This window comes from Erithacus rubecula (assembly GCF_903797595.1).
Source record: "Erithacus rubecula genome assembly, chromosome: 6".
Lineage (NCBI taxonomy): Eukaryota > Metazoa > Chordata > Aves > Passeriformes > Muscicapidae > Erithacus > Erithacus rubecula.
Window position 1 is genome coordinate 306,602 of NC_136688.1, and position 19,971 is coordinate 326,572.

At 47.7% G+C, this 19,971-nt stretch overlaps 1 protein-coding gene across 1 annotated transcript; it reads right to left on the minus strand.

The window, feature by feature from the left end:
* Positions 1–237: 237 nt before the first annotated feature.
* Positions 238–1,691, minus strand: FJX1 (four-jointed box kinase 1). Its single transcript, XM_079309768.1, has one exon. The coding sequence runs from the start codon at positions 1,538–1,540 to the stop codon at positions 260–262; it is 1,281 nt and encodes a 426-aa protein (XP_079165894.1). The 5' UTR covers positions 1,541–1,691; the 3' UTR covers positions 238–259.
* Positions 1,692–19,971: the final 18,280 nt, after the last annotated feature.

Consider the following 19,971-nt stretch of genomic DNA (forward strand, 5'->3'; position numbering starts at 1 on the left):
AAAGTTACACGACCCCAATCCAGACAAAAGACGACTGCTTTCCTATGGGGTCTCTTATGAGGGCGAGTGCACAAAAAGAGTTAAGGAAAGCACTGAGGATGCTGAGCCCTCTCATTTTTCCAACTCTGGGGGCAGAGTCCTGGAGTGGAACTGGGCCGTAATTATATCGATTGCGCCCTGCATCCTCAGAGATGTTGAGGAAGCGCGTTATCCGGCAGGCTGTGCATTCCCCCGCGGCCGGCAGCGCGGCAGCGGGCGCTCAGAGCGCGGCGGCCTGGGCGCGGCAGTGCGCGATGTGCCGGTGCACGAAGTCCACGCGGGCCTGCAGCAGCTCGGCCTGGCGCTCCGACAGGAAGCCGAGGCGCGCCCAGAGCGGCTCCCGCGCCCGGTAGCGGCGGCGCAGCTCGGCGGCGGCGCTGCGGCGGCGGTGCAGCTCGGCCACCCGGCGGGCCGTGCCTTCGCGGAACACGCACAAGGAGCGCAGCAGCGGCTCGTTGTACGGGTCCCACATGGCGAGGAGGCGGTAGCCGTGCACCAGCCCCGCCTCGTTGTCCATGAAGACGAGCCCGCCGTCGGGGCCGCGGAGCAGGTTGCTGGTGGCGCGGCGCATCACCCGCGGGTCCCACTGCAGGCTGAAGAGGTTGCTGACCAGGCGGTCGAAGTTGGCCGTCAGGTAGTCGAAGAGGATCAGGTCGCTCCACTGCACCAGCTCCACCAGCTGCGACGGCGGCAGCCCGACCAGCTCCCCCGCCGACAGCGGCTGCAGCCGCCGGCCGGCGCCCGGCTCGTCGCCCCAGGGCGCGGGGGCCACCACGGCGGTGAGGTTGTCCACCCAGCGGGTCAGGCTGACCACGGCGCCCTCGGCCCAGTGCGAGCCGCGCAGCTCCTCGCGCACCGGCTCCCACTGCCGCCCGCGGGCTTCCACCAGGGCGAGGGCCATGGGCGGCAGCCGCTCCTGCATGCCCAGCACCCCGGCCAGGTGATACGAGAGCGCCTCGCCCTGGATCTGCTCCGGGTTGATGCCGTAGCGGACGCAGGCGCGGCTCCCGTCCGACAGCCTCGCCAGCCGGTTGGAGCTGCGCCCGCAGCCGCCCCGCTCCAGCGAGGCCACGCGGGCTGCGCGGGCGGCCGACAGCCACGCCGCCGCCTCCTCCGCCGCGAAGCCCGGCGGCACCTGCTCCTCCAGCTCACGGCTCCAGAAGATGCCCCGCTCCACCGGAGAGGCGGCGTCGGCCGGCGGCGGCGAGTCGGTCACGGCGAGCCGCTCCTCGCCGTCCCGCTCCTCCCGGCCCGTCGCCGCCGCCGGCACCGCCAGCAGCGTCCGAAAAGTTTTCTGCCCGCCGCCGCCGGACTCGTCCCGCGCCGCCGGGGAGCGGCCCCAGCCCCATCGCCCCGGGGGCTGCCCGGCGGGCGGGCGCGGCTCCGGGAGCGCCGCCGCCTCCCGCCGCAGGAGCACCGTCCAGAGCCCCGGCAGGGCGCCCAGCAGCAGCAGCCCCAGCACGGGCAGGGGGCCCGGCGCGGCCCGCCTCGCCCGCTTCATCCTCACGCCGCTTCACGCCGCTACCGCGGGACGCGGCGGCGGTGCAGCCCTGCCGCTCGGTCGCTCGGCGCGGCGCTGGCGCATGGCCGCGGGCCGGATCTGCCGCTCGGGGAGCGGCGGCGGGAGCGGGCGAGCCCCGGCGCTGCCCCACGCCGTGTGCGCCCAGCTCTGCCGGCGGCCGGGAGACACGGGCGCCGCACCACGTGGGGGAGCCGGGGGGGCGCGCCCGGCCCGCCCCGTCCCCGGCGTGGCCCTCCGCTTAAAACGGCGATGGCCCGCGCGGCGGGGGCGGCGGTCCCGCAGCCCGCGGGGAGCCCCGTCCAGGAGGCGGAAGGGTGGCGGATGGCGTGGGAGCCTCGCCGGTCGCCCGCCCGCTGGAAGGGAGAGCGCTGCGGCGCGGGCTATGTGCCGCCGGCTCCTCGCCGCTGCAGGCAGCACAAAGGAGCCTGCACACCGAGCGAGGAAAGCGGGGAGGGGGAAGGGGAAAGAGAAGGCGGTGCGCACGCCAGCGGGGCCGCCCCCCGCGCCGGTGCTCGGGCGGCCGCGGAGCCCCGGGCGCGGCCGCGCCGCCTCCCGCCCGCGGGCGCACGGCGGGGTCGCGCCGCGGTCAGCGGAGAGCGGCACCCCCGGCGCTCCAGCAGCGCTCAGCCCGGCCCGGGGCCGAGCGGGGCCGGCAGCCGGCAGGTGCTCGCACAAAGGGATCTCTGCAAATGCGAGCACCGCGCGGTGCACAGCCGGACAGACACCCGGACAGACAGACACCTGTCCACCCGGCAGCAGAACCGGACCCGCCAGGACACCGCCGCGTGATGCCGGGGCTCCCTGCCGGGCATCACACCAGTGACCTGGCGCGGTGCTGAGACCCCACGGAGCATCCATCCCCTGTTCTTCCCCCTTCGGTGGGGCCCGCCGGCACGGAGGGCAGTGCCCTTCGCGTCCTTACACACCGGGGTGTGCGCGGTGCTCGAGCACCTTACACACTCGTGTCACGGAGTGTGCGGACCAGCTTTTCCTGGCATTTTAACCCTCTCGAGAGGGGTTAACCCACCTCTCGGAATATCCTGCCCGAGAGCGACGGCCAGCCTTTCTTTCCAAGTTTTGTCCCTGTGAGGTGTTTAGAAGAGTAGCTATTTTTCTATTCCCCATTTCAATTTTTTCTGCCTTCCCAAGGCAAAGGCGCTTAGCTCTGCTCTTTCTGTATTTTACTGGGGACCTCTCTTGGGAAGAACACGTTTGTGAGCCGAGCGAGATTAAACACCTCTCTCTTCTGCTATCATTGCCGTGGCTATCCTCCAAAGTAGTTATTGGAGTTGGATCAGCTCAGCAAAACCGCTGCACGCAGAATCTTAAATATTGCAAAAGAAAAAAAAAAAAATCCTTTCTCATCTCTTAAACTCTTTCTGCTCTCTTCAGGTATCACAACTCTGTTTTTCAGCGACACTCCAGTCTTCTAGGTTGGTTGGCACACAGTTTATTATCTTTTAATATAAGAATTAGGGAATTCCTTCTTTTTCTGCATTTTGTTAAAAGCAATCAAACTTTTCTAATACACTTTAGCAACTCACAGTTATACACGCGCATACAGCTCGTGTAAAAAAAAAACAAAAAACAAAACAAAACAAAGCAAAACACGAAACACCACAAACAAACAACGCAAAGAAAATGGGAAAAAATCACAAGCTGAATTCACTGTCTTTTCTCCCTGTCTGCTGCCCCAAATTGGCGGGCAGAGCCGGCGGGCGCCTCTCCCCGCTGCGCTGCGCTCGGTGCGGTGTGGCCGTGTCGCACCAGCACCTCCTGCCGCTCCCGGCTCCGCGCTGCAGCCGCCGGCGGCACCGGTAGCGAGGCTAGAGAGAGATACTCACCCGCCTGGCTCCCCTCAAAGGCAATACAAGCTGTCAAACGTTCCTCTTACTGCCCAAGAATTCGGGTTTCCTGCTGTTCCGACCCTGAAGCCTTATTGCCAGATGATGCTTTACACTTTTGGAGCTGGTGATTGCTACACTTCAGAGTGGTTGATGAGAACAGTACCATTACTCTGAGCAGGAGGCTTTTATCCAGCAGTATTTTTACCAGAGAAATGACACAGAATTGCCTCTGTCCTCTGCCACTTTCTAGCCTGAAATAGACTTAAGAAAGCTCCTGGCTTGCTGGAGAATAATTGAAAGCAAAAAACTAATTCTACTCCATGCATTAGTTGGACATGTATTTAGCTTTATATGAATTTGTGTTTCTTTCAGGTGTTATGCTTCTATGAGCATCAGACTGCCAGTGTCTGCACTGGGAATTCCATGTTCTTATCCATTGCCATGGATAAGGACACTAGATTTTCTGTTTTTAAGGTGGACATAACCTCCAGGTTATACATGATATTAATTTCAATTACAGCTTGCCTCTTGTAAGCTAGGCAGTTAATCAACAGGCTATACTGTGACTACACTCTTGAATCAATAGCTGGGAAAACATCACTTCCCCCAAATACTCCACCTCCTAACTGCACTCTTTGAAAGGAATACAAGCCAGAGTTTAGCTGAGCCTGCCCTCTGGCTAATAATCCTGCTTACAAACTGCAATATTTTTAAAAACAGACAATTGGTAGAGGCCTAAACATCAGCCAGGCTGCTCAATTTACAGCATGTTAAGCATTCCTGAAACTGTGATCACTGATATATTTGGGTCAATCAGATGTCTTGTTAGTGCTTTGCAGACATTGCAATAAGCAGCTCAGAGATAAAGGAGAAAGTCTCCAGGCTTCACAGCCCTGTACTGGGGAAGGGAGTGCTGGCCACTGTCCAGACCCAGAATTCTAAGAAGAAGAAAGATAACAAAATATTTTCTGGCTTCCCCATGTTGTTTCTTACATTAACTTGATTTTAGCTGCCTTGCAAAGCTAGGCTCACACACAATACCTGACTGCTGGTGTTTCACACTGTTTTTAGTCTAGTGAAGGTTTTATTCCCCTAATTCCCCTCCTGGCAGCCCAGTATCCAGCTTCTAAGTGATGAGGGGTAGCTGTTATTGCAGGTAGCATTTCCTCCCAATAAAGGCAGAAGAAGCAGGAACTGAACTGAGACTTGGCGATTTCTCCCCTGCAGTGAAAGTTATTTTGCGTTCAAGACAAATGCCAAGCTCTAATGGGCTTTGATAGGATTAGGATCGTGGGGAAGCAGACAGGGACTTTTCTTTTCTGGACACTGTATCTATGCTGGAGTTGAGTGGCCCTGTCCCAGCTAACAGTCTCTGCTGGGCAAGAAGGCTGGCAAAATGGACCCAGAATGAGTCCTCATTGCACCAGAGTCCAAAACTAGCACCTCCAAAGCACCCAGAGGTGCACCAGTGCTCTCCAGGGCAGGAGGGGGCCTCTCCCCTGGCTGGAGCTGCAGCTGACAGAGGGAATGCATCTGTTCCAGCCATGAGTAGGCACCCTCTGGCTCAGGCAGGTTCTGGCCTGTGCTAGCATTGCATATCTTTGTGTGATGCTCTCCCACAGCTCAAGGCTTCAGCATAACGCCTCCATCCCCACATTTCAGAGGCATTGCATTGAAGTTATTTCCCAGCACAGACCTTTTTGGACTACCAAAATTAGTCAGTCCCCTCCAGTAATTCCCAGGCTCATGAAATTTTCTATGCCTTCACTGAGTACTGACAGACACTTTCCATTCAACACTGGTTTTAGTGCATACCCAAAGGCACACCTGACACACCTCAATGCCAAATTACCAAGTCTGGTGAGTGCCACATCAACTGCAGCAGGGCTGTGAGCTCCTTTCCTGGAGACTGCAGGGGGTGAGCTTGAGCTATTGCTTCGTGGTGATCCCTCTCACTAGCATAACACATGCAGCACTCTGAACTCGGGTTCAGGATCCCAGGGTGGGAGGGAAATAGAGTCCTTTTATTCTGCTCCAGCAGAATTTCACCCTCCTAAGACTTTTTATACAGGTTGTTCCCACCTTGAGCACTTCTCCAGCTCTATCTGCACTTTTTCTTCTTTATCAGTCGGGTTACCAAACACCTCTATTTCTATCCAGCATTTCCTCAACTGTCCATGAACAGCTTGTTCCCACCCCTGTTTAGCACCTTTGGTTCCTGGCAGTGAGTTGGTGCCAGTGAACTCCCAAACCAGTAAGAGCCATTTTTAAAGGGACCACTTGAGACTGTTGTCTGGAGAGGGGCACTGAGTACATGGTACAATGTGCCTCCATCTGTGGGACTTGGGTCTGCCATGAAAGCTGCTGCAGACAGGCTGGAGCCAAATGATGTCCCTGCTTCCTCAGTGCTGCACTTTCCTGTGCCTCCACATTTCCTCTGTGTGTTTGAGTCTCTGGGTTAAGGTAAATGTGGGTATTGGGAGTTTCCATCACGGCACTATCAATTCTCCCCATCCCAGTAACCTACACTGGCTGATTTGCAGGGCTCCTTTTGTGCTGATGGTGGGTTCCTCCCCATGCAGCCTCCCTGGTGCCAGCTTACTTGGTGGTGAGAGCACCTTTTGCTGCCCTTCTGCACTGTCTGAATGCACAGCCTTCTGGAGGAAAGGCAGCTCAGGCTCAGATCCTCTTGCCAGCATAGTCTGTGTGTTTCAATTCTTCCTGTTGCAAGGAAGCTACTTGGACTAACTGGCTAGGGGTGAAGAGTTGTGCCTGCAAATCTACAAACTACAGATGCAGGGTTACCTTTGAAATACTGCCACTGCCAATACAGCTTGTTTCTCCTGGGGAAAGGTGGGGAGTTTGGAATAAACTATACAGGCAACGAGTTAGTGTGCAAAAATGTTATCTGCTAAGTGTCTCTGTGGGTTATTCTCACACTAGGAGTGCTTGGTACAAACCTATCAGCAGCATAGCCCATGTATATGCCTGACTAGCTCTGTCAAGGTGGATTTGCATTTGTCAGCCTAAAAAATGCATTCCTCATGATGAGATATTCAGACAACTGAAGGGCAGGATTTATAGCTGGTTGTGACTGGGGGAGGGATGAAGAAGTTAAGGTGCTCTGCATTTCATATCAGGGAGGTGTACATTAGAGATGTTACCCTGCAGGCATGTTGGCAATTCTTGGAAGTATTTATGAACTTGTCTCAGCCTGGAATAGAGAAATGTGGAAGCTTTTCTGTTGCTTTGACTTTGTAGTTGATTTCACAGAAAAGCTCTCAGACATATGAGAGTATATAAGGTTTTTTTTTTTGGCTGGTTTGTTTTTTGCTTTGTTTTATTTTGTTGTATTTGTTTGTGGGCTTTTTTTCAATCTGATGTACCATGCAGAATATGCAGCTTGGCAATTTGTGTTCTTGGAATGGAACCTATCTCTCCTGTGCTCTGGGACTCTCTGTTTTTAATATCAAAGCAATAAATGAGTAAGTGCTTGAGCTCTTGTGCCTGGCTCTTGAAAGTGTTCATAAGATACGTCAGGTGCCTGATGATGCAAAGTCCTTCAGGTGATTTGTTCTCATCCCCATTAAAAGTGAACAGAAAAGATGGAAAGACATTTGTGCTATGCTCAGACTGACATTCTCAGGGTCTCTGACAAGCGGACTCTGCAGAACTGTCATGAAAGTAATATATTGAAGTGATAGGTCAGCAGCATCCATTATACAAATACAACCCAGCCTCCAGACAGCTGATGATTAAGCTGGGAGGATTTTTCATATGAGCAACATCAGGCATGATGGCCTTGCTTTTCATGGCTTGAGGGGAAATCCTTGGCTGCTCTGAACTGGCAAAGCTGCACAGTGATGAGCTGCTCACTGAAACTTGCAGCATGCACATTAGAACAGTTCTGGGAGGTCACCACTCACCCTCAAATACAGCCCATTCTGGAGGGAAACAGGAGCCATATGTGTCCATTAAAAAATACACTTTTTTTAAGATCAGCAGATAAAGAGGTTCAAGACCTCTTGAAGTGAAACTGCTGAGGTGATTTAGGGAAAAAAAAAAGGTAATTGCCCCATGAGAGGAAAAATAACACATTAGGTATTAGCCTCTGCTTTCAAGTAGAGGGTCCTGAAAGCTAAGACCCCATGGCCTACACTATTCATGTCAGTTATATGAACAACTTTTCTTCTGTCCTTCTACTGGCTGCCAAAACATGTGAGTGAAGAATATTGTTCAATACAGCTCTGGTATTCAATACAGTAATTCTAGGAGCCTGCCCTGGTGTAGCAGAACAGAACAGAGAGGAGAACTCCAAATTTGGTGTATTTCTAGAAGAGAGAAGATCAAACCACCTTGATAATAGCTCATGACCTTCTTTCCTCTTGACCCTTCCTGCAAACCTATGGGATTTTATGTGGAGAAGTATGTATGGTTTGGAAAGATACTGTCTTTAGATAGAGAGTCTCCATCACCTTCTGATAAGCTGTGCCAGGGGTTAAATGCAATATCATCACTTTAATGTGATGATAAAATATCCCTTTATCATCACTTTAATGTGTTCTCCAGGCACTTAGCCCTGTGATGGGCCCAGTTAAAAACTGAAGTGGACCAGACTTGACTAGAAAAATAATGCCAAGCTAAAGTTACTATTGTCACAGAAAGGAAGAAAAATGGTCAAAACATTCAGCTTCTACTGCAAAAATACACCCAGGACACTTGTTAAAATTTTCATCAAGTCCTAAAAAACTGCAGCTTTTCCACTGCCAGTGAAAGTGTTCTAATTAGTCTTAAGGTAAAACCCCCAGCTGTGCCGGTGGAAAGCCAGCTGTTCAGTTGTCTTTAAGTGAAGCAGAGGAAAAGACCAGCTTAAATAGCAAACCAAATTTCCAGACCCCTAATACCTTCTCTACAATGTGTTGCCTGGAGAGGCATCTGGGTTCCTTCCAAGGCCAGAGGACCCTCTTTGGCTGCCAAGAGTGCTGAAGAGGGAAGACACAAACAAAAGAAATGTATGAATTCCCTGGACATTTGCTTTTCTTCCCCTCCTTGAAGGTGTCCTCTGCCCCTGCATGCAGCTGTCAGGTGAGGCAATAAGAAATGTGGACCAGTGTCCCAGTCCTTCTCCTTTGGCCCACAGGTCCTGGCAGAGGGAGTCTTCTTACACTGTGCCTGCATGGTGCAGGGTTTCTCAGCTCTTACCCACACCAGGCATTCAAGGGAGCCTGGAGCTTGTCTGCAGGGGCATCCTTGGCCTGACACTCAGGCAGGGTACACATCAACATGTGCAGCATCCTGGAGGCTACAGGATACAACCCCCAGGCACATATGGGGAGCAACTCTACCTCTGGGGACAGGTACAATTCCACCTCAAGTGACAGTACAGTCTTTTGCATCAGACCACACTGAGGCTCCCTCCTCTCTCATGGGAGCTCTTCATTTTCCACATTCTCTAGGGTTTTGTTTAACCCAATTTTAAGTGACTCAGATGATGAGATTTCCACTCCTCCTTGCTCTCTCCAGCAGATGTCTCTGCTGGAAGCACTGACTGTGGCTGCTGTACCTGTTGTAGTAGCTGTTCTACACATTCCTTCTGTTGGGATTGAGTTATTGGCTGACACTCTCAGACCTCAAACAAGAGTAAGGTCTGCCTCTTACTGCTCTTCCACAGGGCAACTCAATGAAGTCACAACACAGTTCAGGGGGATCAAAAGAGACTTCAGAGCCTTGGGACTGATGAGGGAATATGGAACAAAGGTTATCTTCTCACCTATCTTTCCAGTTCCTGTCAGTGACTTTGGAAGAAACAGATGGGCCCAGTTTATGAAATGCATGTCTCTGGGGCTGGTGTCACCACCAACATGTTGGAATTCTTCACAGGGGATAGCCTAAACAGCACCAGCTGCTGGCATCAGGTGGGATTCATTGTTCCCAAAGCAGGAGGAGTGTCTTCACTCAGGAGCTAGTGGGGCTCATTGGCAGAGCTTTAAACTGGGCTTAGAGGGAGAGGAATAATACCAGGCTTGGCCTGGACAAGCTGTGGGATGAAACACCAAGGTTAGAAAGATGGGGACCTGGTGAGGGCCCTCAGCTGGTGACTCTGAGACATCCTGGAGACACTTGAAATCTGAGCAGTGCAGTTGACGTGCCCGAAGGATGGGATGTATCCAGAGGCACCTGGACAAGCTCAAGAGCTGGGCCAATGGGAATCTCATGGGGCTTAACAAAGCCAAGTACAAAGTACAACACCTGGATCAGGGCAACACTCAACACCAACACAGGCTGGGGGATGAACAGATGGAGAGTAGCTCTGCCAGGAAGGACTTGGGTGTGCTGGTGGATGTAAGAAGACATTTTCAGCTCAGATAGCCAATCATGTCCTGGGCTGCATCAAAAGCAGCATGGCCAGCAGGTCAAGGGAGGTGATGCTGCCTCTCTACTCTTATGAGACCCCACCTGCAGTGCCATGTCCAGATCTGGGGTCTTCATCACAGGAAAGACCTGGACCTGTTGGAGAGAGTCCCAAGGAGAGACATGAAGATTAGATTTCCTTCAATGAAGATGGGCTGAGACAATTGGGATTGCTCAGCCTGGAGAAGGTTCTGGGGTGACCTTGTTGTGGCCGTTCAGTAGCTGAAGGTGGCCTAGGAAGAAGCTGGAGAGGGACTTTTTACAAGGGCATGAGTGATAGGACAAGGGGAAATGGCTTTAAAATGAAAGCCATAGGTTTCAGTTGGAAAAAAAAGAAATACTTTACTGTGAGGCATAAAGGCATGGGAAGAGATCACCCAAAGCAGAGTGGCTGACTCATTCCTGGAATTGTTCAAGGCTAGGTTGGATGTGGTCCAGCTGCATTAACAATGCTCCCTGTCTGAGCTCAGGAGCCCAGGTTCAGTTACTAGCACACTTTCATTATTAGCCTAAATTAAGGCTCAAGTGGGCTCAGGGATTTGTATCTCTGCAGCTTCAGTAATGCATGCACCACTGCTCATTGGGCAGTGGAGATATTCCTTGTCAGGACTTCTACATCTGGCAGGAGTAAAAGGTTGTAAAAGATGGAGTGTGAAGCAGAAATAGAAACACACACATACACACATCTGAGTCATGAAGGTGACCCAGTTTTGAAGCTCCAAGCTCATGATTTTTCTGTGATTAGGGTTGGTGACATTTAGAATTTTCCCCACTGCACCCTCTACATCTTAGTGTGACCCATTTAAAATTCTAAGCCTAATTAACATTCAATAAATGTCTTATTGATCACATATTTACTTATCTGGTATTTATGTAGCATTCTCTCAGGGAATAAATAAAAGGTCAGAAACAAGCAATATTTAGTGCATGTGATTTAAAAGGAACTCTGAAAGGACTCTTCTAATTTTAAGGACTACACTCAGGAACTGAATCTGCCCTATATCTAACTGTCATGGACATTTTTATATTCAATGAACTTTATTAAAAATACCATGAGTTTGGTATTTTTTTTTTTAATCAAAGTTTGTTTTAACTAAATGAAATCCAGTTTACCTACAAACAGGGAAGCCTCCCAGTTACTGCATAGCTTAACTGGCCCAAAGCAATGTTTGGTTCCTCAGGCTGCAAAGCCTGTGTTTGCCACTGAACAGCACAGCAGGAAGAGTAACACTGCTGAGTGGCTGGAGCTTTGGGCTGTAAAACTGCAAGACAAGGATAATTTAGAGTTCTGCTATATGTGTTCCATGTGCTCTGGTAGGATAAGCCTCTCCACTTCACTGGGGAAAGAGGTGCTGCTCATCCTGCTCCAGAACCCTGGGGCAGGTTCAGGAACCCTGGCAGCCAATTTATGGGCAGTGCAAGAAACTGTGTCATGCATTCCACGTGTTGCACACAGAGTGTCTTTCACCAGGAACAGTGAAATGCAAAAGCAGGAGTCTCTGCCTTAACCTTCCTTCCATCCAATAGTTTAGCAAGACAGTGAATGTAGGTGTTTGTTACTACAGCTGGCCCTGTGCATTTCCCCTCTGTGACAGGGGGTGACTTTTAGCCAGCCAGTGCCTTGGTTTATTCTCTTGCAGAATGGGATGATGTAAAGATAAATTACTTGACAATATCTAAAGAGGTCTTTGAGTTCTCTTTGAGAGCTAGCAGCTGCTGGTGGACACTCAAGAAAGTCAACACAGTAGCATTTTTTTGTTGTTGCTGTACTGTCATATTTCACATAACTTCTGGTTTATGTAAGTCTGTGTCCTTCTCACTGATTTCAGACTAGAGATTGGAAAAAGCCAGAAGTTTTGACAGATAAATGAATTTCACTATCTTCCAGACCAGCTACAATTCTTTCAGTTTTCACCCCTACCCAGTTCCCCATTTTATCCCATTTGAAATTCTCCAGTATGTGGGTGGAGAGAAAGAGCAGAACAGACATAACAGAGAAAAACCTTTTTCCCTCTGGGAAGCTGACCAACATTTTTGTTTTAATTTAGCCCAGTTTCCTTGCGAATGACTTTCTGCCTAGCTGTTGAACTTTCTGTAAACAGTTTAGTGAGAGTCATAAAACAAATCCCTCAAAGAGAAGGAAAATAAACATAGTCATGAGTTACTGAAGTGAACTCTCTTCTCTTCCTCCTGCACTTTGTTAGGCATCAGAGAGTTGTTTTTCAACTTAGTCACAGGAAAACACACCAGGGAGATAAGAAAACACAGCACAAACAAACAAATGCATCATATAGAAAGTATGTATTTATATATTTTATATTTTTAAGTTTTGAGATAAATCTGAATAGACATCTGAACTTCCTCAGATATGGAGTGGCAGTAAAGATGTGGCTTAATGTAAGTGGCAAGTTGGTGGTAGGGATGAGCTGAGCTGGTTCTGGTTGTTTCTGGGCTGGACAAGAAACTGCCTGGGCTCATGTGCTGTGTCATCTCCCCTGTTCAGATCAGCAGGACACACCTGTGCCCACCCTGCCTTACCCTAAAATTGTCCTTATGTTTGGCATTGGGATTTTGAAACCACTGAGGCAGATACTGGCATTATAGGTCCCTTCACAAACTCTACACCAGATGCTCTATTATTCTGGAATGGAACTAATGTAAAGCAATGCATTGCATTTCTCTAATTGCCTTTTTACAGGGTTTCTCAAATTAGGCACCAACAAGGGGCAATTCAGCTTTGTAGGGGTTGCATCACCATGAACCTGCTCCACACTCTGTGCTGCTGTGTTGTGCCAGTGTAGGGACAGGCAACCTGAAGAAATTACCTTAAATCACTTTTGGTGCTCTCTCTCTGTCTGCTGGAACAAAAGACAAGGACAAAGCCTGTGTAAAGACCTTGGATTTTCCTTCTGTATATCCTCTCATCAGGAGCTGCAGCACTCAGGAGCCCACACAAGGACTTTGAGAACTTCCTGCCTCCTGCTGCCAAAACCAGAGAAAGCACAATATTTACTAGGTTAAATATGCAATGCGAGGATGATGCTCAGACTCTGATTTAGACTACAGCTGTAGCATGCTCAGATGAGCTCATGTTATGAATTCTGCTTGGGAAACAAAATAATATTTAATGTGCAACATCCATCTTGCTTACTTTATTATCTTCAAACATCAAGGTTAAATCTGCCCATGGTCAAATGCTCTGGAATGTCAAAAGTTGTTTAGATGCTGACAGTGTATCACTAAGAATATCTACTTAAATGCAAGTTATTTCATGATTTGTTGTTTTTAGTAGGGCTTGATGGTCTGAATACCAACACAGCAGTAAGCAGCTCAGCTCTCTCAAAACTTGTCTCCATGAGACTTTTTCTGCACCTTGGATGAGGAAGTCCTGTGTCCAAGTCATTTATGAAGATGATGAAGCGCACAGGGCTGAGGATGGACCCTGTGGAACCCCAGTGGTGGCAGGTCACCATCTGATGTCACCCCATTCCCTGTAACCCTTTGTCCCCACCCTGTGAGCCAGCTGCTCTCCCATCACATGATGTGTTTGTCCAGCTGTGTGCTGGATATTTGTGTTCATGTCTATCACTGTGAGAGGGGAAGTCAAAACCACACAATCAAAATCTGTCCTCGTGGTGAGAGCTCTACAAATTGGGATGTCAGATTTGAGACGAAACAGCAGAAACCTTCTGTGCACATGTGCACAGTGTCCAAAGCCAAGGGGAGGCAAGTGCCAGCTGAGACATTTCTTGGAGCTCAGAGCCTTTGACATTCTGTATTCTTGGATGTAGCTGACACAGGAGTGTAATTGGCAAAAAGATGACATCATCTGGATCTGGATCTTTGAAATAAAACAGCAGAAAACAAAATCAGTCTCTACTCCAGAAAAGTTGGTGTGAGTTCCCTTCAGGCAGCCTTAGTAGAACAGTTGTGCTATTAAATTTCAACCATATTTCTCTTGGTGAAAATTCAAACATTGAATTTAGCTTGTGTATTAACTTGGCTGGTGAGGGGCAATTAGCTGGGCAATTAGGCTGGCTGGCAAGGAGGTAGGAACAAAAAAATCATTTTTAGCCTGTCATGTACAGAAGGGAGCTCAGGGAAGAGAAGATGAATCTACAGCTGCCCCCTGCCCCTACCAGGGTAAGCCAGTAGCCCTGTGCTAATAAAAAGCTTGAGCTGAGGATTTCCAGTGTGCAGTTTCCACAAATGGATGTATCCTCATGGATCCTCTTTAAGATCTTTTAAAATCCTTATTAGTATTTTAGATGCAGCTTGAGCTTTTCCCCTTTCAAGCCATGGCTTGCTTGATTTTCACAATTGCAGTTCTGCTGTGAGCATCAGACAATATTGCTTGAATGTACATCTTGATTTTGCAAATGTTTTTACATCCCCCTTGTTTTTTGCTGCAGGGTCTAATTTGACTTCCCAGAAATGTGCACATTGTCTGATAGCCAGGGAACCTGGAAAAGAAGATGCAGATCACCTTACCTGTCAGTCTTTACCAGCTGCTTGTGCAGCTAGATCTGGTTGGTGGTTTAACAGGCTTCACTGTGGATCGTAGCAAAGCTAGAGAGACACAGTGATGGGAAATGTTCAGGTAACAGAAATCCCAGCTAGAGAACCTTGGTAAAGGTCAGGTACTGTCCACCATTCATTTGTCTGGGCTGCCTAACAAATAAATCTGTGATTGCTGCCTGCTGAAACCTGCTGTGTGCTATGCCAGCCTTGTCAGCCTCTCTGAAGGGTCTCCAGAGGGGAGCCAGAACACTTGCCTGTGCTTTTCCAGAGCAGTGGCTCTTCACTGCTGCTGCAACAAGTTCCTGCATTGTTGTTCTGGTAGAGAGGCTTGGGGATTCCCACAGCTGATCAACATTTTTTGCTTCCCTAACCAACAGCCTTGCTTCTATTGTTAGCCCTCTTCTCTTTTGGATTCTCAAGACAGTCCAAATGAGAAACTTTCACCCTGAGGATTTTACTAGTTTCCTCTTTGCCAAAAACATTCTTTCATGTGCAAAGTTAAAAAACCAAAAAAACAAGAAAATCACAAAAAGATACTGCTTCAAGAAGTGGTAATAAAAATAAATCACCATAGTGTGGCCAACAAGCTCTTTATTGAAATTTTTTTTCTCTCAGGGGTTTTCCCTGAGAAACATAACCCATGAGTATTCAGGAAATATTCATATAAAACCACAAAAAACCACAAGTGAGTAGAAACCAGAAAAATTGTTTGCATTTGGCACCACACTTCTTATTTTAATCTCATAAAAAGTCCCAAGACTGATCTTAGATTTTCTTTTCCTTGAAATTCCTGAGCATCAGGGATAGAATTTGAATGCAAATGTGTTAAAATTAAAAAAGCACTGTATGAAATGTTCTGTTTGAAAAAAAAAAATTACTTCCAATTTAATTTAGTTCTAAAATTATCTGGATTTTTAATATAATTTCTCAATACATGGCTAGCATGTACTGCTGCTTCTGACATATTACAATATGACATAATACAGTAGCTAATTAAGCTATTTAAGTAACAAGAATGTTTTCTTATTTTAATGCAATTTAGAGAAATGTATAATGTTAATAATTAGCAGTAGTGGTTACTTAGAGCTAGTTAAAACTTAATGCTATATTCCCCAGAGGACTTTAACTTATTCTTTCAATCTGCAGTGTGCTGTAACAGATTTACACATTGTACAGCCTAAATAATTTGAGTGCCAGGGTGAGTCAACAGCAGTGTTTTGCAGAAAGCAGTGCTAACAATACTGTAAGAAATAGCTTAATATTACTGGTACTTTGTGCTTAGCTCATATCTTCCATCCCTGTACCAGCAGACACTTTACTAAGGCAATTAAATATCCATTCATTACTTCTGTTTTCCAGACAGACAAGCAGAGGTTCAGACCAGAGGCAAGCATCTCCCACACCAAAAAGTCACCCTGACAAAAGCATAAAGAGTGCTGCTGTGCCAGAGGATGACAAAGGTCTCTTCTTCTCCCTATTCTTGAAAGGACAGGTAGACCTAGAGAAATTAGATACATAGAAATCTGCTTCTTCCTCACTTCTCTTATTCACCTTCAGCTGTGCTGCTATTCCTAGACACAGTACCTAAATCTGAGCCACAGGCATTTACATGGCTTGATATTTTTATAGCAACAAAAATGAGTTTCCCTTTAGCCAAAAGTGGCTGGAATCCCAGGTCTGGAATTGTGCTGATGGGGTAATGTCTGGAAAGGAAAAAAAAAGGAAATCTCAAACATGGAAACACTAAATGCCATGGCAACAAGAGAAGCAACAAACGGGGCTTAAAGACACAGGCTCAGCATTAATTGAAGCAGTGAGAATTAGAGAGAGGGGAAATACCAGCATTTTATAATGCTGTGCTTTATCTCGAGTGAGAAGGTAGGATCCTATGCCCACAGAAAGATGAAGCTGTTAGAGGGAGACAGGCAGCATCCTGCTGCAGGCTGCTGGCTTTCATGAGAATCCCTTCTGGCCACTCAGCTGACCTTACATGTGAGTTCTTCTCACATTATCCTTTTTTCCTGAGCCCTTGTTCCAGTCATGTGCTGTAAATACAAAGGAGGGAGCATACCTCTGTAATTTGTTAATCCAGTGATAGGGGTTGGCTGTGCTGATGCTGCCAAACCATCTGCTCTTGAGTCACGGAGAAATTCCTCCCTTCCCTGAAGAGCAGAGATTTTTCTCCAGTGACATCTGACTTGCTTTGTGCTAATTGACAACTCTGTTGAAAATGATGTATCTGCTCAGGATGTTCTGGGGTTTGTTCCAGTTTATTCTGGCCCTAGTGACGACACTTCACAGGTCCCCCTTCAACCCCTAAATCCCTGGCAAACAGCTATTTTCCATACATAAACCTGCTGAGTTCCATCCAGGGTAGCCCAAAGGAGGCTTCTCTTGTCTTTTATTTCCTTTGTGGATCTGAATCTATAACCACTATCTATGCCACAGTAGTTTCCAGTAAACATCTGGAGGAGAGAGTCAAGGAAAAAGGAGTCTGAAATTGCTCAGTGAAAGGCAGGGGCTTTTGAAGTCGGGACACAGGCTTTAGCTCAGCAGATCTGAATTTATTGTGTTTGCACTTCTGCCACGAAACTCCCTTGAGATTCTTGACAAGACATCCCCTTTCATTATGCCTTCAAGCTCTGAAGTGTGTATGTTAGAGAGACCATAACCCATCTGGGTAAGGATTCTGTCCCTGTGCATGCACAGCATCTGCCCTAATGAGGCTTCATCTGGGGAAGCTACTTCCACATAATCACTGGGTGAACTTGTGTTCCCTCTGCATTGCATTTGCAATGCAAAGCTCAGCACCTGGATTTCCAGGCTCCTGTAGCTGCTATCTCCTCATGATGTATGTGCAATAAGTTGGAAGTCCTCTTTGTGAAAAAGACATATTTCCTTATAAAAAATGGATCAGGTTTAACTGTTTTTTAATTTTAAAAAATGACATCACTAGTGTGCTTCTCAGCACTCAATGGCAATAACACCTGAATCTCAGGCAAAGTGACTACATATCTGTTTCTTATTCAGCTGCTCTGAGCATCTCTTTCCCAGAGTGGAATTTTCTCCTCCTGTAAGGTAATACTGCATTTCCCCACTGCCCTTGCCCTTACCACAAGTCCCTTGCTGTAAGACTGTCCCAGGCTGTGAGGATTCTTAAGGAGGAGACATATGGCTAGACATCTGCTGCTCTGAGGACAGGACTGCTGTGAGTGCAGTGTGTGTGATGGGAGCTGTGCCTGTGTGTGTGCAGGAGGTTTGTGTGCTGCTCAGAGCACTGCAGCAAAGCAATGACAGGCACAGCAAACCTGCCCTCTCCAGTGATGCTGGTTCTCTGTCCAGGCTGCTCAGGGCTTGGAGAAAACATGCCAGGCTGGCAAGAGGGGTTGAAGAGTAGCAGCAGCAGTAAAGGGAGAAGATGAAATTCCATGAGTGCTAATTCCTCCTTCAGATCAGGCTGAGGAAGCAACTCTTACCCTCAACATGTTTCCCAGGGCAGTCTAAACATGTGGGACAGGAACAGGACAGTGGTTATTTCTCTCCCACAATCTACTATTTAATCTTAGACTAGTTCCTTCATTACTTGTTGTAAAAGTTCCCTTTTGCTGTAATGATAGGATAAGAATGCCCTCCTTTGTGAGGTGTTTTGAAGGAAAAACATAATGTCAAAGTTACAAATTATTAGTTTTATCACAGCTATCTTCCTCTTGAACAAAGCCTCCCATTTGTACAAAAGACATCATTGTTGAATGTCTCTCCCTGGTGTCACACTGAAATATACCTGATTTCATTGTACAGAAAGAGAGTTGTGTTGCTTCATTCCAGGACCCAGTAAACTTTTCAATGTGTGTCCTGGCAAGGCATCATGAGGACAGGGTAAAAGAGTAAATGAGAATAATGACAACCTTTTTCTTTGGCTTCTGTCTCAGTGGATTTCTTTTCCCTCAGCTTCAGCAATTTCCAAGTTAAAAAAAAAAAAAGAAAAAAAAAAGGGAAAAAACCAAAAGAAGCAGTTTATGTTTTTCATGATTACATCCAAATTTCCTCAGAACAGGGGGCCAGGTACCTTCCAGACAAAGGGATCCTTTCTGTCCAAAGTTCTCAAGTGTATAACACTCATTCTGTGCACTGTTGTGTTTCAGCTAGGCACATTTCACACAGCTCTGTTCAGGACTGTGGCTCTCGTGTTACAGCAGCTTTTAGAGGAGAGCACAGTGCAGTGTTTTCACCCTCACCCTGTTTTGTGAACAGCTTCCATCTGTGATAAGCTCTGGTTCAGGGCTGCTCAAGGAGCACTGGGGATCCCTGTGGCTCTGTTTCCTGAGGCAGCCCTGGACGTTTTGCATGGAGGTAGAACGCAAGATTCTTGAAATAACACTGAGATCCCAGGTATTGTTGTTCAGATGAACATCTTTTGAAGGCTGAAAGACTTTTGGTTTTCACTACATCACCCATGTGCCTCTTGCATATGGAAAGCAGCCTACTGACCCAGAGCAGGAGAAATCCGAAAAATGTTAGAATTATAGGATTATTTAGGTTGGAAAAAGATTGAGTCCAACATAAACCTACCACTGACAACTCCAGCAATAAGCCATGTCCCTAAGCACCTTGTCTGCCCACCTTTTAAATACCTCCATGGTGATTTATCCACGGCTTTTCCCAGCTGTTGGAGATGATACCAAGGGAGAAACACATAAGTCCATGTCTTTGCTTTGCATTCTTCTATCTACAAAGAAAGTGCTTGCATTTTACAGATATTCTCAGAGAACTTTTCAGTAGATACCTTGCAAATGAAAAATTCAGATTTTGTCTCTACTGTTTTTCCCGATAAACCCTCTGGACAGCTTAAGAACTAATAGGATTATGATATCTATGATGAAGGCATGGCACAAATAACTCAGAGAAAAAGTAAATTATATCTTGACTGCTTAAAATTCTGGCTTTTTGTTAGTATATGTTTAATGCAACACTGATGTAGACAGCTGGAGGAAAAAAAATCAGTTTGCTGAAGACTCATCTCAATCTGTTCTATACAGCCAGTAACACAGATATCCTTGCATTTCCACAAGAAAAAGCAATTCTGATAAGTCTTGACCTTTCTGATCCTTGAAAGGTTAAAAACAAGAAGAGAATGGAGGTTTTTCAGGAGGGAGAAAATGTCCCACTTTTCAAGCCTTTTCTTATTTGTCTCTGAAATGAACAAGGACAGCACAGACTCACCCTGCATTTCCTTTAGCCATTTCTCCTTTCTGCTTCTCCTTGTGTGTCAGCAAATATCAGAAAGGAGCCTCAGTCAAGGCAGGAGTTTCTGGCTGAAGAGTCACCAAGTCACAGGCAGCCTTGAGAAACCAACCTTGCAGCTCATTCTGGGCTTGAAATGTCTCAGAACGTTTAAAATAATGGTATAAAAACAAAACTGCAATTGCTCAGGGTTTCCTGGGAGCACTGGAAGTCCTGGACAAGACACATCATCCAAACAAGCATTTCTACCAATTGCTTTGTTTATCTGGTACAAAATCACACAGAGGGAGAGAGCTTTGTGAAATGGTGCCTTATGGTGTTTAACCAAGGGTAGGAAGTGGTCAGACATCTGCCTTACAGCCTGCAGAAATTGGCAGAATTGTGGAGAAT